Genomic DNA, 22,616 nt, shown 5'->3' with positions numbered 1-22,616 from the left:
TTTATCGTGTTTGTGTTTGTTTATGAATTAAGAATAATTTGCACTGTTTAAATGTTTCCTAAAGTAGCGACCGCTATCTATGCATTACTTAGTCTGGGCTGATTATCGGAGAATAGGCCATTTTTGGGAAAAGTTATTTACCAGCAATTTTATTGCTGGAATCGAAGCTTATGATTATATATATTAATAATATAGGTATGCAAAGTCCGCAGATAGTGTGCTACTTTTTTTATAAACAAGATGGCGCCCGAAAATCGTGTTTTTTTTTTATTTTTGCTCTATAACTCCAAAGATTTTAAATTTACACCAAAAACACCCAAATAAAAATTCACCGAAATTAAATTCTGCATAAAGACATGTTTTTCCCGATCTGCTCCGGCGAAAATTTTCCTCGGAAAATGCGGGTTTTCCCAACAAAATCATTAAATTTCAAATAAAGTTTTAGATAAGTAATTATCTGTTAATAATTAAATAGCTCGGTGACATAAAAGCTTTCTTGGTTTAGATTATAGTTTCAGAAACCGGTGAAAATTAAACGAATATTTTAGCAACAATTCAATTGTTAATTAATAATTTACGGTCGCAATAATAACCAAAATAATTAAAATACACTGATCAAACTTTGAAATCTTATAAAAATGAGATGCCTATTTAATATTTTGTCGACAAAATATTAATTTTTAATTTTTTTGAATAATCTTTAAATGTTTAAAAAAATAGTTATAAACAAATTAACGTTTCTCAGAAAGTTTTTATTATATTCTAATTTAAAAAAATAGGTAAAATGCGTATTTTAAAGATCTTTAAAATGAATGCTTTAGAACTTTTTTGCAGCCATTTGCAAAAAAGTTATGAAACAACAAAATAAACATACGATTACTACGTTGTTTATAATTTTTTTTAATTCTTTTAAAGCGTAAAAGTGGGTTTAAAGTACAAGCTGATTACTTACAAAAAATATTGATTATTAGTTTAATGGTTATATTTTAATTAAAGATTATAAATATATTTTTTTTTGTAATTTACACGCGCGAAAGTAGACCACTACAGTACCGTAGCTACCCGTCCACATACACAACTCGCGCGAGTTTAAATCGTGTCAGTCGCTTCGAGTGAACATTTTATCTCCGGCTCTGTATCAAGCCTACTTTCGCGCTAAAAATTACAAAAAAAAAACATTTTTAATCTTTGATTATATTATAACCATTGAACTAATATTTGATATTTTTTGAGAGTAATTAGTTTGTACCATAGACTCACTTTTAAGCTTTGAAACAATTAAAACAAATTATAAACAACGGAATCATGGTATGTTTACTTTGCTGTATCATAACTTTTTTGCAAATGGTTGGAAAAAAATTTTAAAGCTTTCATTTTTAAGACCTTTGAAATACGCATTTTAAGTATTTATTTAAATTATAATATAATAAACAATTTCTGAGAAATGTTAATTTGTTTATAACTATTTTTTTTAACATTTAAAGATTATGCAAAAAAATGAAAAATTTGTATTTTGTCGACAAAATATTAAATAGGCATCACATCTTTATAATCTTTCTAAGTTTAATCAATGTCTCATGATTATTTTGGTTGTTATTGCGACTGTAAATTGTTAATTAACAATTGAATTGTTGCTAAAATATTCGTTTAATTTTCACCGGCTTCTGCAGTTATAATCTATACCAAGAAAGCTTTTATTTCACCAAGTTATTTAATTATTGATAAATAATTACTTGCCCAAAAAATTTATTTGAAAATTAGAGATTTTGTTGGGAAAACCCGCATTTTCCGAGGAAAATTTTCGTCGGAGCAAATCGGGAAAGACATGCCTCTATGTAGAATTAAATTGGGGCGAATTTTTATTTGAGTGTTTTTGGTGTAAAGTTAAAATCTTCGGAGTTATAGACCAATAATTGAAAAAAACACGATTTGGGGGCGCCATTTTGTTAATAAAAAAAGTAGCACACTATCTGCGGACTTTGCATACCTATGTTATTAAAGGATCATAATATTCGATTCCAGCAATAAAATTGCTGGTAAATAACCTTTCTTTGTACTTTACTAATTAGACCAGCGTATTATAACTATTTTTTTTTCAAAATTTAAAAAATAATTAATTAAATTTATTATATTTTGTCGATAAAATATTAAATAAGCATCTCATCTTTATAATTTTTATAAGTTTGATCAATGTATCATGATTATTTTGGTTATTATTGCGATCGTAAATTGTTAATTAACAATTGAATTGTTGCTAAAATATTCGTTTAATTTTCACCGGCTTCTGGAATTACAATCTATATCAAGAAAGCTTTGATGTCACTAAGTTATTTAATTATTGATTAATAATTACTTACCTAAAACTTTATTTGAAAATTAAAGATTTTGTTGGGAAAACCCGCCTTTTCCGAGGAAAATTTTCGTCTGAGCAAACCGGGAAAAACATATCTCTATGCAGAATTTAATTGCGGTGAATTTTTATTTGAGTGTTTTTGCTGTAAAGTTAAAATCTTTGGAGTTATAGAGCAATAATTGAAAAAAATACGATTTGTCGGCGCCATTTTGTTTATAAAAAAAAGTAGCACACGATCTGCGGACTTTGCATACCTATATTATTAATATATAGGATCTTATAATTCGATTCCAGTAATAAAATTGCTGGTAAATAACTTTTCCATGAATTTTGCTAATTAGTCCAGAGTATACTATTTTGTTGGAAATTGTGTTATTAATTACTTGAGAAGTAAAAATCTTTGTAGATGGTATATAATTTTAATAAAAAGTTTTTCTAAAAAAGATCAAAATTTGAATCAAAGTACAGCAGGAACAGTATGTTTCTGCTATGTCACAAAACAAGCACATTAACCATGAAATTTAGAGGAATATAATAACAACCTACCTTTCCTCGATGTTTTAGTCTCAAAAAAGGATACTGGATATGAGACTCAAGTGTATAGAAAACCAACACATACCAACAGATATCTCAATTATAAATCAAATTACAACATCAACGTTAAAAAGAGAATCATTAAATCCTTATATGATAGAGCCAAAATTACTTGTTCTAACGAAAATTCATTCTTAGAAGAAAAACAATTGTTAACATCTGTTTTATTAAAAAATTATTATCCTTTATCGTTTATAAATAAGGAATTTAGTGAATTATCATTCACTATACCCTATAAAGACAAATTCTTGACAATACCGATAGAATAAGAAACAACATATACAGTCGAAGAGGTAATAAAAAAGCATGAATACGTAAAGAAGCTCCGAATCTGGCTGGTAACCGATGTATATATTATTATAACCTGAAAACATTCCTTAAAAAAGTCAATTTGTTGATAAGAGTTACTAACTTGTATTTAATAAATTAGTTATTTTGTTCGGATTTGTAGAAATTGGTTACGTTGATTTTGAAAAAGAATTTGACAAAGTAAGGCATGAAAAATTAATTCAAATTCTAAATTCAATAGCATAGACAAAAGGGACTTACCAATAATAACCAACCTTTACCAGAATCAAGGAGCACAAATTGTAATAGATAACGAACCCAGTCCAGAAATTGAAAACAGGAGAGAAGTTAGGCAGGGATGTATTATGTCTCCATTACTACTTAATATATGTAGTGAAGCCATTTTTAAAGAAGCATTACTATGTCAAAGTGGAGGAATAATAATTAACGGAAGATCTATTAACAACATAAAAGATGCAGATGACACCGTGATTGTGGCAAGCCCTGCTTAATTACACCAATGAAGTGAATGAATGAATTCTTGAGGCATAAGCGTGTAACATTTTTAAGCGCTGAATTGTGTAAGTGTAACTAACACAGTTTAAGAGTACGAAAATATTAACTGATTTTGAACAACTGCCATCCAACTGGTATTACTTTTCCACGCGGAAACTATTATCTCAGATTGATTAATAAATTAACAACATAAAAGATGCAGATGACACCGTGATTATGGCAAGCCCTGCTTAACAGCTCCAATTCCTACTAAACAAAACAAACAGTTTCTGTGAAAAATATGGACTAAAAATGAATATAAAAAAGACCAAATACACGATAGTAACTAAAAAACAAAAATATCCAAACAAACATACGTTTGTACGTTTGAAAATGTACCAATAGAAAGTATTGATAAATACAAATACCTAGGAACCTGGATTTCAGGCAACAATGATCAAACAACAGAAATAAGGGCCAAACGATACTGGGCCAGACTAACAAGATAGGGAGAAATAAGAATGAAACAAATGCCGAAATTGAAGAAGAATTAAAGGAAGAAAATATAATCAGATACATAAAATCTCTTCGCTTAGAATGGATAGGACATATACAGAGACGCCCACACTTAGATGTATTGAGAAGGATAACTAACTGGACACCATTGTGTAGAAGAAAACCTAGAAGAAGATGGTTGGATGATGTAAAAGAAGACATAAGAGTAATTAATGTTAAAGGCTGGAACTGCATTACAAGGACAGGAAGAAATGGAAAAGAGTCACATCAGCAAAGACACAGCAAGTTATAAATGACATAGAGGATAGAGGAGTAATCCACTCATCCAAAAATAGGATTTTGAACGCCATGGCGTCAGCTGTAATCACTAGGGATTGTCATGCTCAATGAATTGAATTGTGAGCAAAATTATGATTGCCAGAATGATTTCCAATCTCCAATAAGAGGGGAACTTATCACGAAATAATAATTTTAAAATTACTAGCAGAAGCAACTACCGTTATAAACTAAATGAATCTTTGTGTAATTTTGCTAAGATTTCTTAGACTTCACGTACCTGCTTTTCTTTTACATGTTTTAATTTCACCAATGAAGTAAATGAATGAATTCTTGAGGCATAAGCGTGTAACATTTTTAAGCGCTGAATGGTGTAAGTGTAACTAACACAGTTTAAGAGTACGAAAATATTAACTGATTTTGAACAACTGCCATCCAACTGGTACTACTTTTCCATGCGGAAATCATTATCTAAGATTGATTAAATGGTATCGATATCAGATTTATATTGTCAAAAATGTTGTGTTTAATTATATTAAACACATATAATTTTTATGATTTGATATTAAATAAATGTTTTGTTAACTAGGTCCAGAAAATAACAAGCCTCAAAACATTTTATGACGAAATTAACAGTAATAGATAATCTCACAATAAAACACTGAAAACTTTTGTTTTCTATACTTCCACAAAATTTATTATTTACAACTATGTGACTACAGCTGTTTCGGCAGAGTGTCTTTCTCAAGTGATATAATTTACAATGTGTTTGCCTTTTTAAGTCTCTAACTGATGAGGTTGAGGAGTGGGGAGCTGTTTGTCTCGAGTTGGTCATTCAGAATTATATCTGTATTTTTCAGTTTATTAATTTCCATAGATTCTAAAAAAGATAGCTTAAGGCTTTTATTTTCGATATGCAGAATTTAAAACTCTTCATTGAAAGAATGATTATGATCTAGAAGGTGAAGTGCGTATGTAGAAGTGTCTGTTTTTCTATTGTTGAAAGCCCTTTTGTGTTCTGCTATCCGTTTGTCAAAAGTTCTGCCAGTTTGGCCGATGTACGTTTTCGGACAGTCACCACAAGTTAGTTTGTACACACCACTCTGTAGTTGCTTTTTCTTTCGGCTTTTATTCTTAATATATTTGCTTAAGTTGTTGTTAGTTCTGAAAGCTGGTATTATTCCTTTCTTTTTTATGTATCTGGCTATTTTTGTTGTTATCTTGCCAGTATATGTGAGAGAGCAGAAGGTACTTGGTTCTTTCTGTGGTGGTGGATACACTAATTTCAGACCCATATTAAGCTGCAACCCCCACCATGGCGAATAAAGATCGGAATAGGCAAAACATTTAGTGCTATTTATGTGCTAATTAGTTGCTCTATTCCGAATTTTGTTGCTCAAACCGTTTACCAGGAAATCGCGTTGAAAGTGGGGGGGTGCAGGTTAATGTAAAGCTGCACCCACCCACACCGAAAAAAGCTCAAACTTCTTGATTTTTTTTGGTGATAAATTTAGTGCTATTTATGTGCTAATTAGTTGCTCTATTACGAAATTTGTTGCTCAAACCGTTTACCAGGAAATCGCGTTGAAAGTGGGGGGGGTGCAGGTTAATGGAAAGCTGCACCCACCCACACCGAAAAAAGCTCAAACTTCTTGATTTTTTTGGTGATAAATTTAGTGCTATTTATGTGCTAAGTAGTTGCTCTATTCCGAATTTTGTTGCTCAAACCGTTTACCAGGAAATCGCGTTGAAAGTGGGGGGGTGCAGGTTAATGGCAAGCTGCACCCACCCACAACGAAAAAGCTCAAATTTGTTGATTTTTTTTGGTGATAAATTTAGTGCTATGTATGTGCTAATTAGTTGCTCTATTCCGAATGTTGTTGCTCAAACCGTTGACCAGGAAATCGCGTTCAAAGTGGGGGGTCCAGCTTATAGGCAAGCTGCACCCACTCACACCGAAAAAAGCTCAAATTTCTTAATTTTTTTGATGAAAAATTTAGTGCTGTTTATGTGCTAATTAGTTACTCTATTCCGAATTTTGTTGCTCAAACCGTTTACCAGGAAATCGCGTTCAAATTGGGGGGGTCAAGCTTAATGGCAAACTGCACCCACCCACACCGAAAAAACTTCAAACTTATTGATTTTTGGTGATAAATTTAGTGCTATTTATATGCTAATTAGTTGCTCTAATCCGAATTTTGTTGCTCAAACCGTTGACCAAGAAATCGCGTTGAAAGTGGAGGGTGCAAGTTAATGGCAAGTTGCACCCACCCACACCGAAAAAAGCTCAAACTTCTTGATTTTTTTGGTGAAAATTTAGTGCTATTTATGTGCTAATTAGTTGCTCTATTCCGAATTTTGTTGCTCAAACAGTTGACCAGGAATACGCGTTCAAAGTGGGGGGGTCCAGCTTAATGGCAAGCTGCACCCGCTCACACCGAAAAAAGTTCAAACTTATTGATTTTTTTTGGTGATAAATTTAGTGCTATTTATGTGCTAATTAGTTGCTACAATCCGAATTTTGTTGCTCAAACCGTTTACCAGGATATCGCGTTCAAAGTGGGGGGTCCAGCTTAATGGCAAGCTGCACCCACTCACACCGAAAAAAGCTCAAACTTCTTGATTTTTTTGGTGAAAAATTTAGTGATTTAGTGCTATTTATGTGCTAATTAGTTGCTCTAATTCGAATTTTGTTGCTCAAACCGTTGACCAAGAAATCGCGTTGAAAGTGGGGGGGGGGTGCAAGTTAATGGCAAGCTGCACTCACTCACACCGAAGAAAGCTCAAACTTCTTGATTTTTTTGGTGATAAATTTAGTGATATTTATGTGCTAATTAGTTGCTCTATTCCGAAATTTGTTGCTCAAACCATTTACCAGGAAATCGCGTTGAAAGTGGGGGGGTGCAGGTTAATGGCAAGCTGCACCCACCCACACCGAAAAAAGCTCAAATTTCTTGATTTTTTTTATGATAAATTTAGTGCTATTTATGTGCTAATTAGTTGCTCTATTCCGAATTTTGTTGCTCAAACCGTTGACGAGGAAATCGCGTTCAAATTGGGGGGTCCAGCTTAATGGCAAACTGCACCCAGTCACACCGAAAAAAGCTCAAATTTCTTGATTTTTTTGATGAAAAATTTAGTGCTGTTTATGTGCTAATTAGTTGCTCTATTCCGAATTTTGTTGCTCAAACCGTTGACCAGAAAATCTCGGTCAAAATGGGGGCGTCCAGCTTAATGGCAAGCTGCACCCACCCACACCGAAAAAAGTTCAATCTTATTGATTTTTTTGTGGTGATAAATTTAGTGCTATTTATGTGCTAATTAGTTGCTCTAATCCGAATTTTGTTGCTCAAACCGTTGACCAAGAAATCGCGTTGAAAGTGGGGGGTGCAGGTTAATGGCAAGCTGCACCCACCCAAACCGAAAAAAGCTCAAACTGCTTGATTTTTTTGGTGAAGAATTTAGTGTCATTTATGTGCTAATTAGCTAATTAGTAATAAAACTATGGTTTACAACAATCACGTTACGACTATTGCTGATAAATGTACTTACTTGAAAACGAATTAATTCAAAATTCATTCAAATTTTTTGCATATAAAGAATATATTTAGTCGGAATGAGCGAAGCGAATTCTGAAATTCACATGAGTGCCTTAAAAATGTACTTTTTAACACGTATATCATACAATATTTTTTCTACAAACGTTATAAATATATAAAATACAATATTTTTGTTAATTGCTGAAACCATGAAACCTATCACCCGTAAAAGATAGAACTGGTTGTCTACACTCGAGGGGAATATCTAAAAATTCTTAGCGAAAATATTATACCGTTATATAAACTTGTTTTTTCTACAAACGTGTTAAAAATGCAATAATAGAGTTTAAATTAAATTTTAAAAAACCTTTTAAACCACCGTTTTCAAATTGTGCAAGTTTTACTATTAATATTAATTTTAGTAAATGAAATATAAATATTTTGACTTTTCACAATTTGACAATTCACTTTTAACTGCAGTGCCTTAAAAATTTTAAAGCACTAGTGCTATAAAGTAGCATTTTTAACGCTCCAATGGAGTGCTAAAATAGTTATTAATGAAACAGTTCGAGAAGTATGCTTTTAGCGATCGCACGCGATTTTTAGAGCACGAGCGACAACGGAGCGAGTTCGCAAAAAGTACTTCACGCACAGTTTCATACAATATTTTATCTACGATAAACAAATAAAAAAAGCTATAACTCTTCTATTCTACAATTTTTAGGACTTTGAAATTTAAAAATTACAACTACTTTCAAACCACAAAACTGTCAAAACTCTTGTTATAATTCATTGCTCATATTGTCATCACCATGACAACGCGAAAATTAAGGATTGTCACCATGACAACTCGAAAGTTACAAACAGTGCGAAAAAGTAAATCCCATTTAAAATACATTGTTACTTAACGCCAGGGGCGTAGCTACCGTCGTATCAGCCGTATCAATTATACGGGGCCCCCGACATTCAAAGGGCCCCCGATATTCAAGGGCCCCATCGCGGCATGTCGAAACAAAATTCCATTTGCAAAGATTGAACTAAATATTCTACAGGTATTTCACTATTAAAACGCTTTGAAACAGTGTCATGTTGTTTGGATATCAACATTTTGGTGTAGTGGATTCTTTATATATACCTATATAAATCATATTTACCTATTATCTATTCTCTGCCCCATAACAACAGAGCTTTATTGTTTTCAAGGTATCTCTCATTGTCAATTCCGTTGGCTGTGTGTGAGTTATTGTATAATGTATATTGAAGAATGCCGAATTGCAATTTTTGTAATCGCTTTATCTTTGAATATTTGAAACAGTATGTATTGTTCGGGTATATTATGTATGTTCGTATAATCTGTTCTTTATCTTTATTGTATTTATGTATATCTACATTTCTCCAAGAAATTAACGTATCACCTTAAAAATTGGTCATTTTTTATGTCTCATATTTCCTAAACCTGTTTTCGATATATTTTTGAACATTTTCGTTTAATAATATTGTTGCTAGACATGTAAATAGACGACCGGAGTGTGACGTCACAGCCAACTGCGGCTATATTCAGTGTTATGATGATCACTTGCAAACAAAGATTGTAAACACGTTGAAAAGTAAGGTTTTACCGAATCTCAAGACTTTTTAATTAGTATTCAATCTAAAAAAATAAAATAAAATATAAAATCTAAAATTTATAAAAAACAAATAAACTGTAACCTTACTTCACCGAGACATACATTTTATTGTTATTTATATAAAACGTCATGCTTTATTATTTACACAACCTTCTAAAATTGTTGTAGTAACTATGATAATACTTAAATATTGCAAAAAACGGAAATATTCTCTGTAAAAACTGAAAAAAACAATAAAAAATACAAGTTTGCCACACTAAACAACGTTTGTTTGGAAAACTCTGACATGCCATATGTCAATAAAAATTGACACTTCTACGTCATCACTCCGGCTGTCCATTGTTATTGTATACCGGGTGTACCAATCAAAAAGTAATTTTTTCTCAAAGTCACCACACCCTGTGGAATATTCTTGCATTTATAAAATACTGAAATTAAAACCCAACTATAGCCTCATGTGTTCTTAACATTTTGTTTTTCGATTCATTCGCTTATGTTGGATAGTAAAAAAGTTAGGTAATAATTTAACAACTCGCCTTATTTTTCATCGATACAGGGTGTTTTTAAATAAGTATGGCAAACTTGCAAACTTTATTGCAGCTTCCAGCTTCTCTTGTACTACATTGCTACCTTGTAATGTCATATTTAAATTCTTGAAGAAGTCAAAAATGTCAATAAAAATTGACACTTCTACGTCATCACTCCGGCTGTCCATTGTTATTGTATACCGGGTGTACCAATCAAAAAGTAATTTTTTCTCAAAGTCACCACACCCTGTGGAATATTCTTGCATTTATAAAATACTGAAATTAAAACCCAACTATAGCCTCACGTGTTCTTAACATTCTGTTTTTCGATTCATTCGCTTATGTTGGATAGTAAAAAAGTTAGGTAATAATTTAACAACTCGCCTTATTTTTCATCGATACAGGGTGTTTTTAAATAAGTATGGCAAACTTGCAAACTTTATTGCAGCTTCCAGCTTCTCTTGTACTACATTGCTACCTTGTAATGTCATATTTAAATTCTTGAAGAAGTCAAAAATATAACAAATATACGCTACCTTGATTAACCGATTGGCATCATGAAAACTGTCTTTAAATTGAAATATTGCATCCCTAGCCGTTGGTGGATGTTGTTCTAAGAATATTGAAATTTCTTCCTTGAATTATTCAATTAATTCAAAAAAAGTTTTCTTTAAACATTCCCTTTTGATAGTCAACGCACTTCGCAGTCTAAAAGAAGATGTTCATGTGAAACGGCGAGGCGAGGCGACCCGGCATTTTGCTTTCGTGGCCCGGTACCGGGTCGCGACCCACCATTTGGGAAATGCTGCTCTAGCGCGTAGTTTGATTTTACGCTCGTCGTCCGTAGCAACCGTACAACCATACAATACAATCACATTGAACATTCAAACTGAAAGATATAAAAGTTAATGTTATGACATTATAACGACAGATATAAAATAGTTACAATAAAGTTAGTGATTTAAAAATAGTTTCATTTTATTAAGTGATTGTAGAAAAAATGTTGTATGTATTACAAGCGCAAAGTGACATTATTTCTTTCGAGTAATTACCGCTCTCCGCTACGGTCGAGTGGTAACTCTTACTCTCAAGGAATAATCTATCACTTTTCGTTATTAATACATAAATAACTATTCAATTTGAATTTTCAAATTGTACGAGTATTGTATGGTTGTACGGTTGCTACGGACGACGCGCGGTAATCAAACTTTAACGCGCTATCGCTATAAAGTGACGGTACTCAGTAAACGTTAACTTTTCGTTGCCATTGACAAGCGAAAAAGTCTTCTTTATCAAGTGATTGTAGAAAAAATTTAATAGATTTGCTTGAGTTTTACCGCAAATAATTTGTGCTATATCAAAATGTATTTTATTTCTGTTAATATAATAATTAATAAATGTAAGATATTGTATTAGATTTTGTAATAAAAAATTTTAAAACTATATTAGTGATTTCTATAAAACACTCACCAGTGTACAGTCGGGCCAGATTCAGTGTGTATTTGAGATTTTGGATGTGCACTAATGTTTGGCGTTCGGGTTTTCCACATTTTCTGAATTTTATTTTGGTACCGTGCAGGTATTTTACTTGACGAGATGTTATCAAAATAAAAATCACAAAATTTGGAAAATCCGAAAGTCAACAACAATGCGCATCCAAATCTCAAATACAAAGTGAATCTGGTCGGACTGTAAGATACCTCACCGAAAAATGAAACTTCAGCCGCTTCAACACCACCTTTAAGACTAATATTCAATTGTTTTATTTTTAAAACATTCACAAGCCACAAAGATTTTGTATTTTTTTTAGAAATTTATAATTCACACTCGTATTCGTATCTTACATCAACATGATGGTTACTTGGTGAAAGTTTGTATGTTTATTACAAAATGTGGAAGTATGTATATAGTCCATATGGTGAGACCGCTCCATATAGTCCATATGGTGAGTCTGAAAACATTTCTGATTCGGTTTCTTTGTGGATTCCTATTAAAAAATGTCCCCTTTAAACAAATCTGAAGGGTACCGATTATCAGAAACAAATATTACAATCAAACGGCAGAAATCAAAATAGAAGACCAGTTAACTGATAAAATTGCAATAGAACGAGGAGTACGACAGGGCTGTATTTTATCTCCACTACTATTCAATATTTACACTGAATGGATATTTTAAGAAGCTTTAGACGGTTGTGCGAAGGGAGTATTAATAAATGGTGAATGGTTGAATAACATTATACTCCGTCTACCGAACAGACGGAGTAATCAAGTGAATAAATCATAATATTTCTTAAAAATACCTTAACGCACGGCCTTGTACACAATGCTGATAATACCAGTTACCGAATACTTTGTTATAGGTATTGTGTAGAAGGTCGTGCGTTAAGGTATTTTGAAGAAATATTGTGATTTATTCAGGTAATTACTCCGTCTGTTGGGTAGACGGAGTATAGATATGCAGATGACACCATAGTTTTCGACGATAATCTGAATGATTTACAGATATTAACAAATCGTATAACAGAAGTCAGCAACAGAAGAAGACCAAATTTATGACAATTAGTAAAAAACCAATATTAAACGCTCAACTTACAGTCAACCAACAGAATATCGAAAGAGTTGAGCAATATACATATCTGGGTACGAATTTAAATAGCCAATGGGACCACTCGACAGAAATTAAACAGCGAATAATAAAAGCGAAAGCAGCATACGTTAGAATGAGACCAATTTTCAACAGTCGAGACATATCATTAAAAACAAAATACCGTCTGTTGAAAAGCTACATATTCACAGTTCTGCTCTACGGAATGGAAGGTGGACACTAACTGTTGCATCTATGAATCGGATCGAAGCTTTCGAAATGTGGTGTTATAGGCGCATCTTACGTATATCCTGGGTTGAACGAATTAATAATGTAAAAGTGCTGCGTAGAATGGGGAAAGACTGTGAAATTCTCATAACCATCAAAACAAAAAAATTAGAATATCTAGGACATTTAATGAGAAATCAAGAACGTTACGGCCTTCTCCAACTGATTCTCCAAGGGAAGGTAAATGGTAAAAGAGGGCCGGGAAGAAGACGCATTTCCTGGCTTCAAAATTTACGAAAGTGGTATAACACCACTACCACTGAACTGTTCCGCGTTGCAGTAAACAAAGTCAAGATAGTCATGATGATCGCCAACATCCGAAACGGATAGGCACTTTAAGAAGAAGAAGAAGAAGGATATATGGCGGAATTTTTGGGCAGAAATTGTTTAAACAATTTTTTTAAACAAATACAAAAGACCACCTTTTTGCCCTGGAACATATATTTCTAGATTGTAAACTAGCCCTAAGAAAAGATAAGAATAAAAAGTCTCCAGGCGAAGATTGTGTAACTACTGATGCAATAAACATCGGAGGCACTTGTCTTCTTAAGAAAATAAAAGACCTTTTTAATATGTGCCTTTTAGATAGCAATATACCCGACAAATGGCATAATGCTCAAGTAATTCTATTGTACAAAAAAGGAGATCCCCATGAATTAGAAAATTACAGACCTATAAGTCTTCTTAGTCACTTATACAAACTCCTTACAAGAATAGTAACGAATCGTCTTGAGAAAAAACTTGATTTCTACCAGCCAATTTGGAACAAATGATCACCCACAGAGCATTAAAACGGTAATAGAAAAGACTATCGAATACAATCGACCACTCGTTTTGGCTTTTGTAGATTTCCATAAAGCCTTTGACACGGTAGAATGTGACAAAATTCTGGAAGTACTACAAGCATGCCGCATTGACTACCGATACACAAGGTTAATTTACAATACATAAAAGAACGCAACTATGTCGGTGAAACTACATAAAAACACGGACCATATCCCAGTCGGCAGAGGAGTCCGACAGGACGATAACTTATCGCCTAAACTCTTTACCGCAGTACTAGAATATGCTTGTAAATAACTTAACTGGGAAGAGCGAGGCCTGAATATTGACGGTAGAAGATTAACAAATTTGAAATTCGCAGACGACATAGTTTTGTTCTCTGACAACCTCAAGAAGATATGTACCATGCTACACGAACTTTAGTTAGTGTACGCCAGTGTAGGTGTCTCAAAATAAACATCTCCAAAACAAAACTCATGACAAACCTAGTACCTAGCGGAAATATCAATATTGGAGAAAACGAAGTAGAGCTAGTGGAAAAATACATATACCTTGGACACGAAATAAAGATCACAAGAGACAAACAAATATGCAAACTACGAAGAAGAATAAACCTACCATAGGTAGCCTATGGAAAACTCAAAGACCTATTTAAAAGCGACATACCAATTTCTCTAAAACGTAAAACATTTGACCAATTTGTGTTGCCTATGATGACTTATGGTGCCGAAACTTTGACATTGACAGCCACAGCTTCTAAAATGCTGCAAATAGCCCAGAGGAAAATGGAAAGGTCAATGCTGAGTATGTCGCTTCGTGACCGAGTTAGAAATGAAGACTTAAGGCGAAGAACAAGAGTTACCGATGTAATTTCCCGAATTGCCACCCTGAAATGGAACTTGGCCGGACACGTCGCCCGAATCAGTGATGGGGAGTGGACGAAGAGTGCAGGCCGAGATTAGACAAAAGAAGTAGAGGAAGACCATCTACTCGTTGGACTGATGAACTCAAGAAAATGTCAAGAAATTGGATGCAAAGTGCTCAAAATAGAGCACAATGGACAAAAATGAGGGAGGCCTATGTTCAGCGGTGAACGAAAAGGGCTGTATGATGATGATAATGATACGTACTATCGAAATATATCGGTATCCGATTTTGTTGCTAACCGTAGAACTTGCAAATGCATTAGTTAATCCCACCCGACCTGGCTCCGCGCTATACATATGTGTCTCTGTTCTATGTTAAATAAATAAGTTACTCGTACATATTATTTGGTACTAAAATAATTTAGGGAACACGTACCATCAAATTATACTTCTATCTGATTTTATTTCTCATTGTTTTAGTGAACATACAAGTGTTTCGTTGTGCGTCTAATGAGAAGCTGGCACCGCCCCACTTTGAACGCGATTTCCTGGTCAACGGTTTGAGCAACAAAATTTAGATTAGAGCAACTAATTAGCACATAAATAGCACTAAATTTTTCACCAAAAAAATCAAGAAGTTTGAGCTTGTTTCGGTGTGGGTGGATGCAGGCTTGCCATTAACTTGCACCCCCCCCCCCCATTTTCGACGCGATTTCCTAGTCAACGGTTTGAGCAACAAAATTCGGAATAGAGCAATTAATTAGCACATAAATAGCACTAAATTTTTCACCAAAAAAATCAAGAAGTTTGAGTTTGTTTCGGTGTGGGTGGGTCAGGATTGTCATTAAACTGCACCCCCCAATTTCAACGCGATTTCCTGGTCAACGGTTTGAGCAACAGAATTCGGATTAGAGCAACTAATTAGCACATAAATAGCACTAAATTTATCACCAAAAAAAATCAATAAGTATGACCTCTTTTCGGTGTGGGTGGGTGCAGCTTGCCATTAAGCTGGACCCCCCAATTTGAACGCGATTTCCTGGTCAACGGTTTGAGCAACAAAATTCTGATTAGAGCAACTAATTAGCACATAAATAGTACTAAAATTATCTCAAAAAAAATCAATAAGTTTGGACTTTTTTCGGTGTGGGTGGGTGCAATTTGCCATTAAGTTGGACCCCCCCAATTTGAACGCGATTTCCTGGTCAACTGTTTGAGCAACAAAATTCGGAATAGAGCAATTAATTAGCACATAAATAGCACTAAATTTTTCACCAAAAAAAATCAAGAAGTTTGAGCTTGTTTCAGGGTGGGTGGATGCAGGCTTGCCATTAACCTGCACCCCCCACTTTCAACGCGATTTCCTAGTCAACGGTTTGAGCAACAAAATTCAGAATAGAGCAACTAATTAGCACATAAATGGCACTAAATTCTTCACCAAAAAAATCAAGCAGTTTGAGCTTTTTTCGGTTTGGGTGGGTGCAGCTTGCCATTAACCTGCACCCCCCCTCCCACTTTCAACGCGATTTCTTGGTCAACGGTTTTAGCAACAAAATTCGGATTAGAGCAAATAATTAGCACATAAACAGCACTAAGTTTATCACCACAAAAAAATCAATAAGATTGAACTTTTTTCGGTGTGGGTGGGTGCAGCTTGCCATTAAGCTGGACGCCCCCATTTTGACCGAGATTTCCTGGTCAACGGTTTGAGCAACAAAATTCGGAATAGAGCAACTAATTAGCACATAAATAGCACTAAATTGTTCACCAAAAAAATCAAGAAGTTTGAGCTTTTTTCGGTGTGTGTGGGTGCAACTTGCCATTAATTTGCACCCCCCCCCCCCAACTTTCAACGCGATTTCTTGGTCAACGGTTTAAGCAACAAACTTCGTATTGGAGCAACTAATTAGCACATAAATAGCACTAAATTTATCACCAAAAAAATCAATAAGTTTGAACTTTTTTCGGTGTGGATGGCTGCAGTTTGCCATTAAGCTTGACCCACCCAATTTTAACGCGATTTCCTGGTAAACGTTTTGAGCAACAAAATTCGGAATAGAGCAACTAATTAGCACATAAATGGCACTAAATTTATCACCAAAAAAAATCAAGAAGTTTGAGCTTTTTTCGGTGTGGGTGGGTGCAGCTTGCCATTAACCTGCACCCCCCACTTTCAACGCGATTTCCTGGTAAATGGTTTGAGCAATAAATTTCGGAATAGAGCATCTAATTAGCACATAAATAGCACTAAATTTACCACCAAAAAATCAAGAAGTTTGAGCTTTTTTCGGTGTGAGTGGGTGCTGCTTGCCATTAACTTGCACCCCCCCCCCTTTCAACGCGATTTCTTGGTCAACGGTTTGAGCAACAAAATTTGAATTAAAGCAAATAATTAGCACATAAATAGCACTAAATTTTTCACCGAAAAAATCAAGAAGTTTGAGCTTTTTTCGGTGTGGGTGGGTGCAACTTGCCATTAACTTGCACCGCCCCAATTTCAACGCGATTTCTTGGTCAACGGTTTGAGCAACAAAATTCGGATTGTAGCAACTAATTAGCACATAAATAGCACTAAATTTATCACAAAAAAAAATCAATAAGTTTGAACTTTTTTCGGTGTGAGCGGGTGCAGCTTGCTATTAAGCTGGACCCCCCCACTTTGAACGCGATTTCCTGGTCAACTGTTTGAGCAACAAAATTCGGAATAGAGCAACTAATTAGCACATAAATAGTACTAAATTTTTCACCAAAAAAATCAAGAAGTTTGAGCTTTTTTCGGTGTGGGTGGGTGCAACTTGCCATTAACTTGAACCCCCCACTTTCAACGCGATTTCTTGGTCAACGGTTTGAGTAACAAAATTCGGATTAGAGCAACTAATTAGCACATAAATAGCACTAAATTTATCACCAAAAAAAATCAATAAGTTTGAAGTTTTTTCGGTGTGGGTGGGTGCAGTTTGCCATTAAGCTTGACCCCCCCAATTTGAACGCGATTTCCTGGTAAACGGTTTGAGCAACAAAATTCGGAATAGAGCAACTAATTAGCACATAAATAGCACTAAATTTATCATCAAAAAAAATCAAGAAGTTTGAGCTTTTTTCGGTGTGGGTGGGTGCAGCTTGCCATTAACCTGCACCCCCCCCACTTTCAACGCGATTTCCTGGTAAACGGTTTGAGCAACAAAATTCGGAATAGAGCAACTAATTAGCACATAAATAGCACTAAATTTATCACCAAAAAATCAAGAAGTTTGAGCTTTTTTCCGTGTGGGTGGGTGCAGCTTTCCATTAACCTGCACCCCCCCACTTTCAACGCGATTTCCTGGTAAACGGTTTGAGCAACAAATTTCGGAATAGAGCAACTAATTAGCACATAAATAGCACTAAATTTATCACCAAAAGAAATCCAGAAGTTTGAGCTTTTTTCGGTGTGGGTGGGTGCAGCTTTACATTAACCTGCACCCCCCCACTTTCAACGCGATTTCCTGGTAAACGGTTTGAGCAACAAAATTCGGAATAGAGCAACTAATTAGCACATAAATAGCACTAAATTTATCACCAACAAAATCAAGAAGTTTGAGCTTTTTTCGGTGTGGGTGGGTGCAGCTTGCCATTAACCTGCACCCCCCCACTTTCAACGCGATTTCCTGGTAAACGGTTTGAGCAACAAAATTCGGAATAGAGCACCTAATTAGCACATAAATAGCACTAAATTTTTTGCCTAGTCCGAACTTTATTCGCGATGGTGGGGGGTGCAGCTTAATATGGGTTAATTTCAGGGCTTTCTTATGGAGTTTTTGATTTAAAATTTTGTTAACTGTTTGTTCGTTATAGCCGTTGTTTACTGCTATTTGTTTAATGATGTTTAGTTCTATCTCGAAGTTATTTTTTTTAACTAAACATTATTAAACAAATAGCAGTAAACAACGGCTATAACGAACAAACAGTTAACAAAATTTTAAATCAAAAACTCCATATGAAAGCCCTGAAATTAGTGTATCCACCACCACAGAAAGAACCCAGTACCTTCTGCTCTCTCACATATACTGGCAAGATAACAACAAAAATAGCCAAATACATAAAAAAGAAAGGAATAATACCAGCTTTCAGAACTAACAACAACATAAGCAAATATATTATGAACAATAAAAGCCGAAAGAAAAAGCAACTACAGAGTGGTGTGTACAAACTAACTTGTGGTGACTGTCCGAAAACGTACATCGGCCAAACTGGCAGAACTTTTGACAAACGGATAGCAGAACACAAAAGGGCTTTCAACAATAGAAAAACAGACACTTCTACATACGCACTTCACCTTCTAGATCATAATCATTCTTTCAATCTCTCTCTCCTGTCGTTTCCCCATTACTGAGGATCGTGATTTCTTCCAATATTCCTAACAATGTTTCTCCATTGGTCTCTATCTTCAGCTGCTCTAAGAGCTGCGCAGAATGAGTTTCCAGCTGAATGCTTTATTTGGTCAGACCATCTAGTTGGTGATCGTCCTCTTGATCTTCTCCCCGGAACGTTTCCAGAAACAATTAATCTCTCCAAACTGTCGTCACCTCTGCGAACTACGTGACCAAAGAATTGCAGAATTCGTTGCAGACATATTGTGGACAGCCTTTTTTTAATATTGAGTTGGTTTAGAATGGAAACGTTTGTCCTATGAGCTGTCCAAGGTATGCGCAGCATTCTTCTCCAGCACCACATCTCAAAGGCATCAATTTTTTGGCGCTCGCATGCGCGAAGAGTCCAAGTCTCTGCTCCGTATAGAAATATTGAGAATACAAGGCATTCACCAGTCTCATCTTGATATTTTGAGAGATAGATCTGTCTTTCCAAACTTTAGTTAGGCGACTCATCGCATTTTTTGCCATACCAATACGTCTCCGAACTTCTGCTTCACAGTTACCATCGTTAGTTATACTAGACCCGAGATAGACAAAGGTGTTTACTATCTGGTATTCCTGTAATATGTTAGTCAGTTGAATAGTGTCAAATCTGTCGACCACCATTATTTTTGTCTTAGCTTTATTGATTTTCAGACCAACTCTATTGCTTTCGTACTCAACTCTTCGCAGAAGATCAAACATTTCTTGCTCATTTGCTGCTATAAGTGTAGTGTCATCAGCAAATCTTAAATTGGAGATTTTCTTACCAGCTACTGTTACTCCACCGGCCCATCCTTCTAAAACCATCCTCATGACATGTTCACCATAAATGTTAAATAAGTCAGGTGACAACACGCATCCTTGTCTAACACCTCTCTCGGTCTTGAATTGGTTTGAGAACTTCTGATCTAGTCGTACTGTCGCTATATTAGACTGGTATAGATTTTTAATAAGTGTCACCAGGTGCATTGGTGCGCCCATTTCTATTAAAATTGACCACAGATTTATCCAGCTTACACAATCAAATGCCTTTTGGTAGTCAACGAAGCATATAATCATAGGTACTTGAAATTCTCTAGACTTTTCAATGAGTTGTCTCAGGTTCAGGATTTGTTCCCTTGTACCTTTACCCTTTACAAACCCCGCTTGTTCCTGAGGTATTTGGTAATGTAGATAGGTTTTTAATCTGTTTTTGATGATATGCAACAAGATTTTACTAGCATGTGTTATTAGTGACAGTGTGCGGTAGTTTTCACATCTGGTAGTAGTTCCTTTTTTGTGTAGTGGGATATAAATTGAGGTACACCAATCAGATGGCCATTTTCCTGAATTCCAAACAGCGACACAGATAGAATGGATGATATGTAATCCTTTGTCACCCAGTAACTGTAGTATTTCACATGGTATTGAATCAATGCCTGGGGATTTATTTCCCTTTAGTGATTTAATTGCATCTTTGACTTCAGCGAGTAAGACAGTAGGTTCTCTAGGGTAGTCAGAAGGCCACTGATTTTCTGCTGATACCTCGTTATTTTTATATAGCTCGCCACAGTAGTTTCGCCATGTTTCCAATATTTCATCAGTATCGGTCTTTAAATTACCTTCCTTATCTATTACAGACCACGTTTGAGGTTTAAACTCTCTGGTAAGGAGTTTGATCTTCTGGAATAAGTCACTCGGTTCATTTCGACAGCCATGTTCCTCTATCTCTCTGCATATTTGAGAGATGTAATCAGCTTTATCTTTGCGGCACTGTTTTCTGATTTCTCTCGATAACGCTCTGTATTCATCGTTTGTTCCGTATCTAGTTTTATGTGCTTTTCTGCGTTGAATCACAGTCCACGTATTATCGGATATCCATGGCTTACGGCCAGTGGAAACCGCTGCCTCACAGTCTTTTGCAGCCTCGATTACCTTATCTTTGAGATAGATCCAAGTGCTCTCAGGGTCATTATCTACTTGGTCTAAAGAAAGAGCATCTTCTAGGTTTTGTCGGAAGTCATTGATTTTTGATGGACTTAGAAACATGACTTTTCTCTGGGGTCTTCTTTTGGGGACTTTAAAACGAAGTCGAACGTTCAATACCAAGAGTTGATGATCGCTTCCACAGTCTGCGCCAGGATATGTTTTACAGTTGATGGACGACGATTTCCATCTTGATCTTATTAGGATGTAGTCTATTTGATTCCTTGTTCGTCCATCTGGGCTGCGCCATGTGTATAATCTCCGTGGATGATGTTGATATAATGTGTTTGTAATTGTAAGATGTTGTTCTACACAGAACTCCACTAGACGGTCACCATTCTCATTTCTCTGTCCTAGTCCATTTTTGCCCAGCACTCCTTCAATATTTTCATTAGATGACCCCACTTTGGCGTTAAAATCTCCTAAAATTATGACGAGTTCACGATTCGGAATAGCGCGAACAGTTTCTTCTAAACAACCATAGAACCTGTTGATGTCTTCTTCTTGTGCAGCTGTTGTAGGAGCGTATACCTGGACAAGGTGTAGGGTATTGGTGGATATTCTCATTTTAAGGGATATTATCCTGTCATCAATAGTATTATATCCAATTACGCAGTCGTTAAGTTTAGAGGGTACAATTATTGCGACTCCATTTGTACTTTTGTTATCTGGGCCTGAAAAATAGACGACGTTGCCAGCAGTTGTTTTAAAATGCCCTTTTCCTCTCCAGTGAGCTTCTGAGAGTCCCAGTACCGAAAGATTGTGGTCTGCCATTTCTTTTTCAATTATGTGTAACTTTCCAGGATTTTGGATCAGTCCCTGGACGTTCCATGTACCAATTCGCTGACATTTTCTTAAATTAAATGAAAATTTGGATTCAGTCGCACAATTTCTGCCAGGTGCCTGATCCCTCACACCTTGGCAGCCGGTAGCAAATTTCACACCATCCGACCCGGAACCGAGATGGCGCCGAGCGTGAGTCGGGTCGCTACACATTCCATCTTCACTTGCCGAAATTGTCATCGTTATGGGAAGAAATTCTCTTGGGAAAATAGTGCAGTGGTTTCCCTTTGCCTTCTGCACCGCTGTATATGTGCCGTTTCTGTGGCTATCATTCTCGCCGCATGGTCAGTTTTGTAACAGCCAGCTGCCACTGTCCAACCTATCACCATGTCTGGCTACCCTCACTTAGTTTAGCCTGCAGACCAATGCAGTTGCCCGGGATGTGGCACGTGGAGCCATAAGTGAGAGTTGAGTGCCTTATGAGGACCAGTTATCAAAAACCATCTCCCGTCTATGACGTTTGATGTGGTCGTTCCAATAAAAGGTGCTACCTCTATAACACACTCATACACCCCAATGAAGACTTCATCTTTCAATGAAGAGTTTCAAATTCTGCATATCCAAAATAAAAGCCTTAAACTATCTTTTTTAGAATCTATGGAAATTAATAAACTGAAAAATACAGATATAATTCTGAATGACCAACTCGAGACAAACATCTCCCCACTCCTCAACCT

General features: G+C 35.4%; 1 protein-coding gene across 3 annotated transcripts in view; it reads right to left on the bottom strand.

Moving 5' to 3' along the window:
• The window catches only part of LOC114324799 (galectin-8-like), a 228,002-nt gene that overhangs the window by 181,760 nt on the left and 23,626 nt on the right, over window positions 1–22,616 (bottom strand). Inside the window, exon 1 of one of the 3 annotated variants that reach the window (XM_028272661.2) lies at window positions 4,803–4,942. The exons of the other annotated variants lie outside the window; for them this stretch is intronic. Coding sequence (XP_028128462.1) covers window positions 4,803–4,877 — 75 coding nt within the window. The 5' untranslated portion in view covers window positions 4,878–4,942. Of the gene's footprint in view, window positions 1–4,802; window positions 4,943–22,616 lie in introns of those variants that run through there. 3 annotated transcript variants of the gene reach the window in all.

Source organism: Diabrotica virgifera, chromosome 5, assembly GCF_917563875.1.
Source record: "Diabrotica virgifera virgifera chromosome 5, PGI_DIABVI_V3a".
Taxonomy (NCBI): Eukaryota; Metazoa; Arthropoda; class Insecta; order Coleoptera; family Chrysomelidae; genus Diabrotica; species Diabrotica virgifera.
This window is presented reverse-complemented; position numbering and strand designations above follow the sequence as displayed.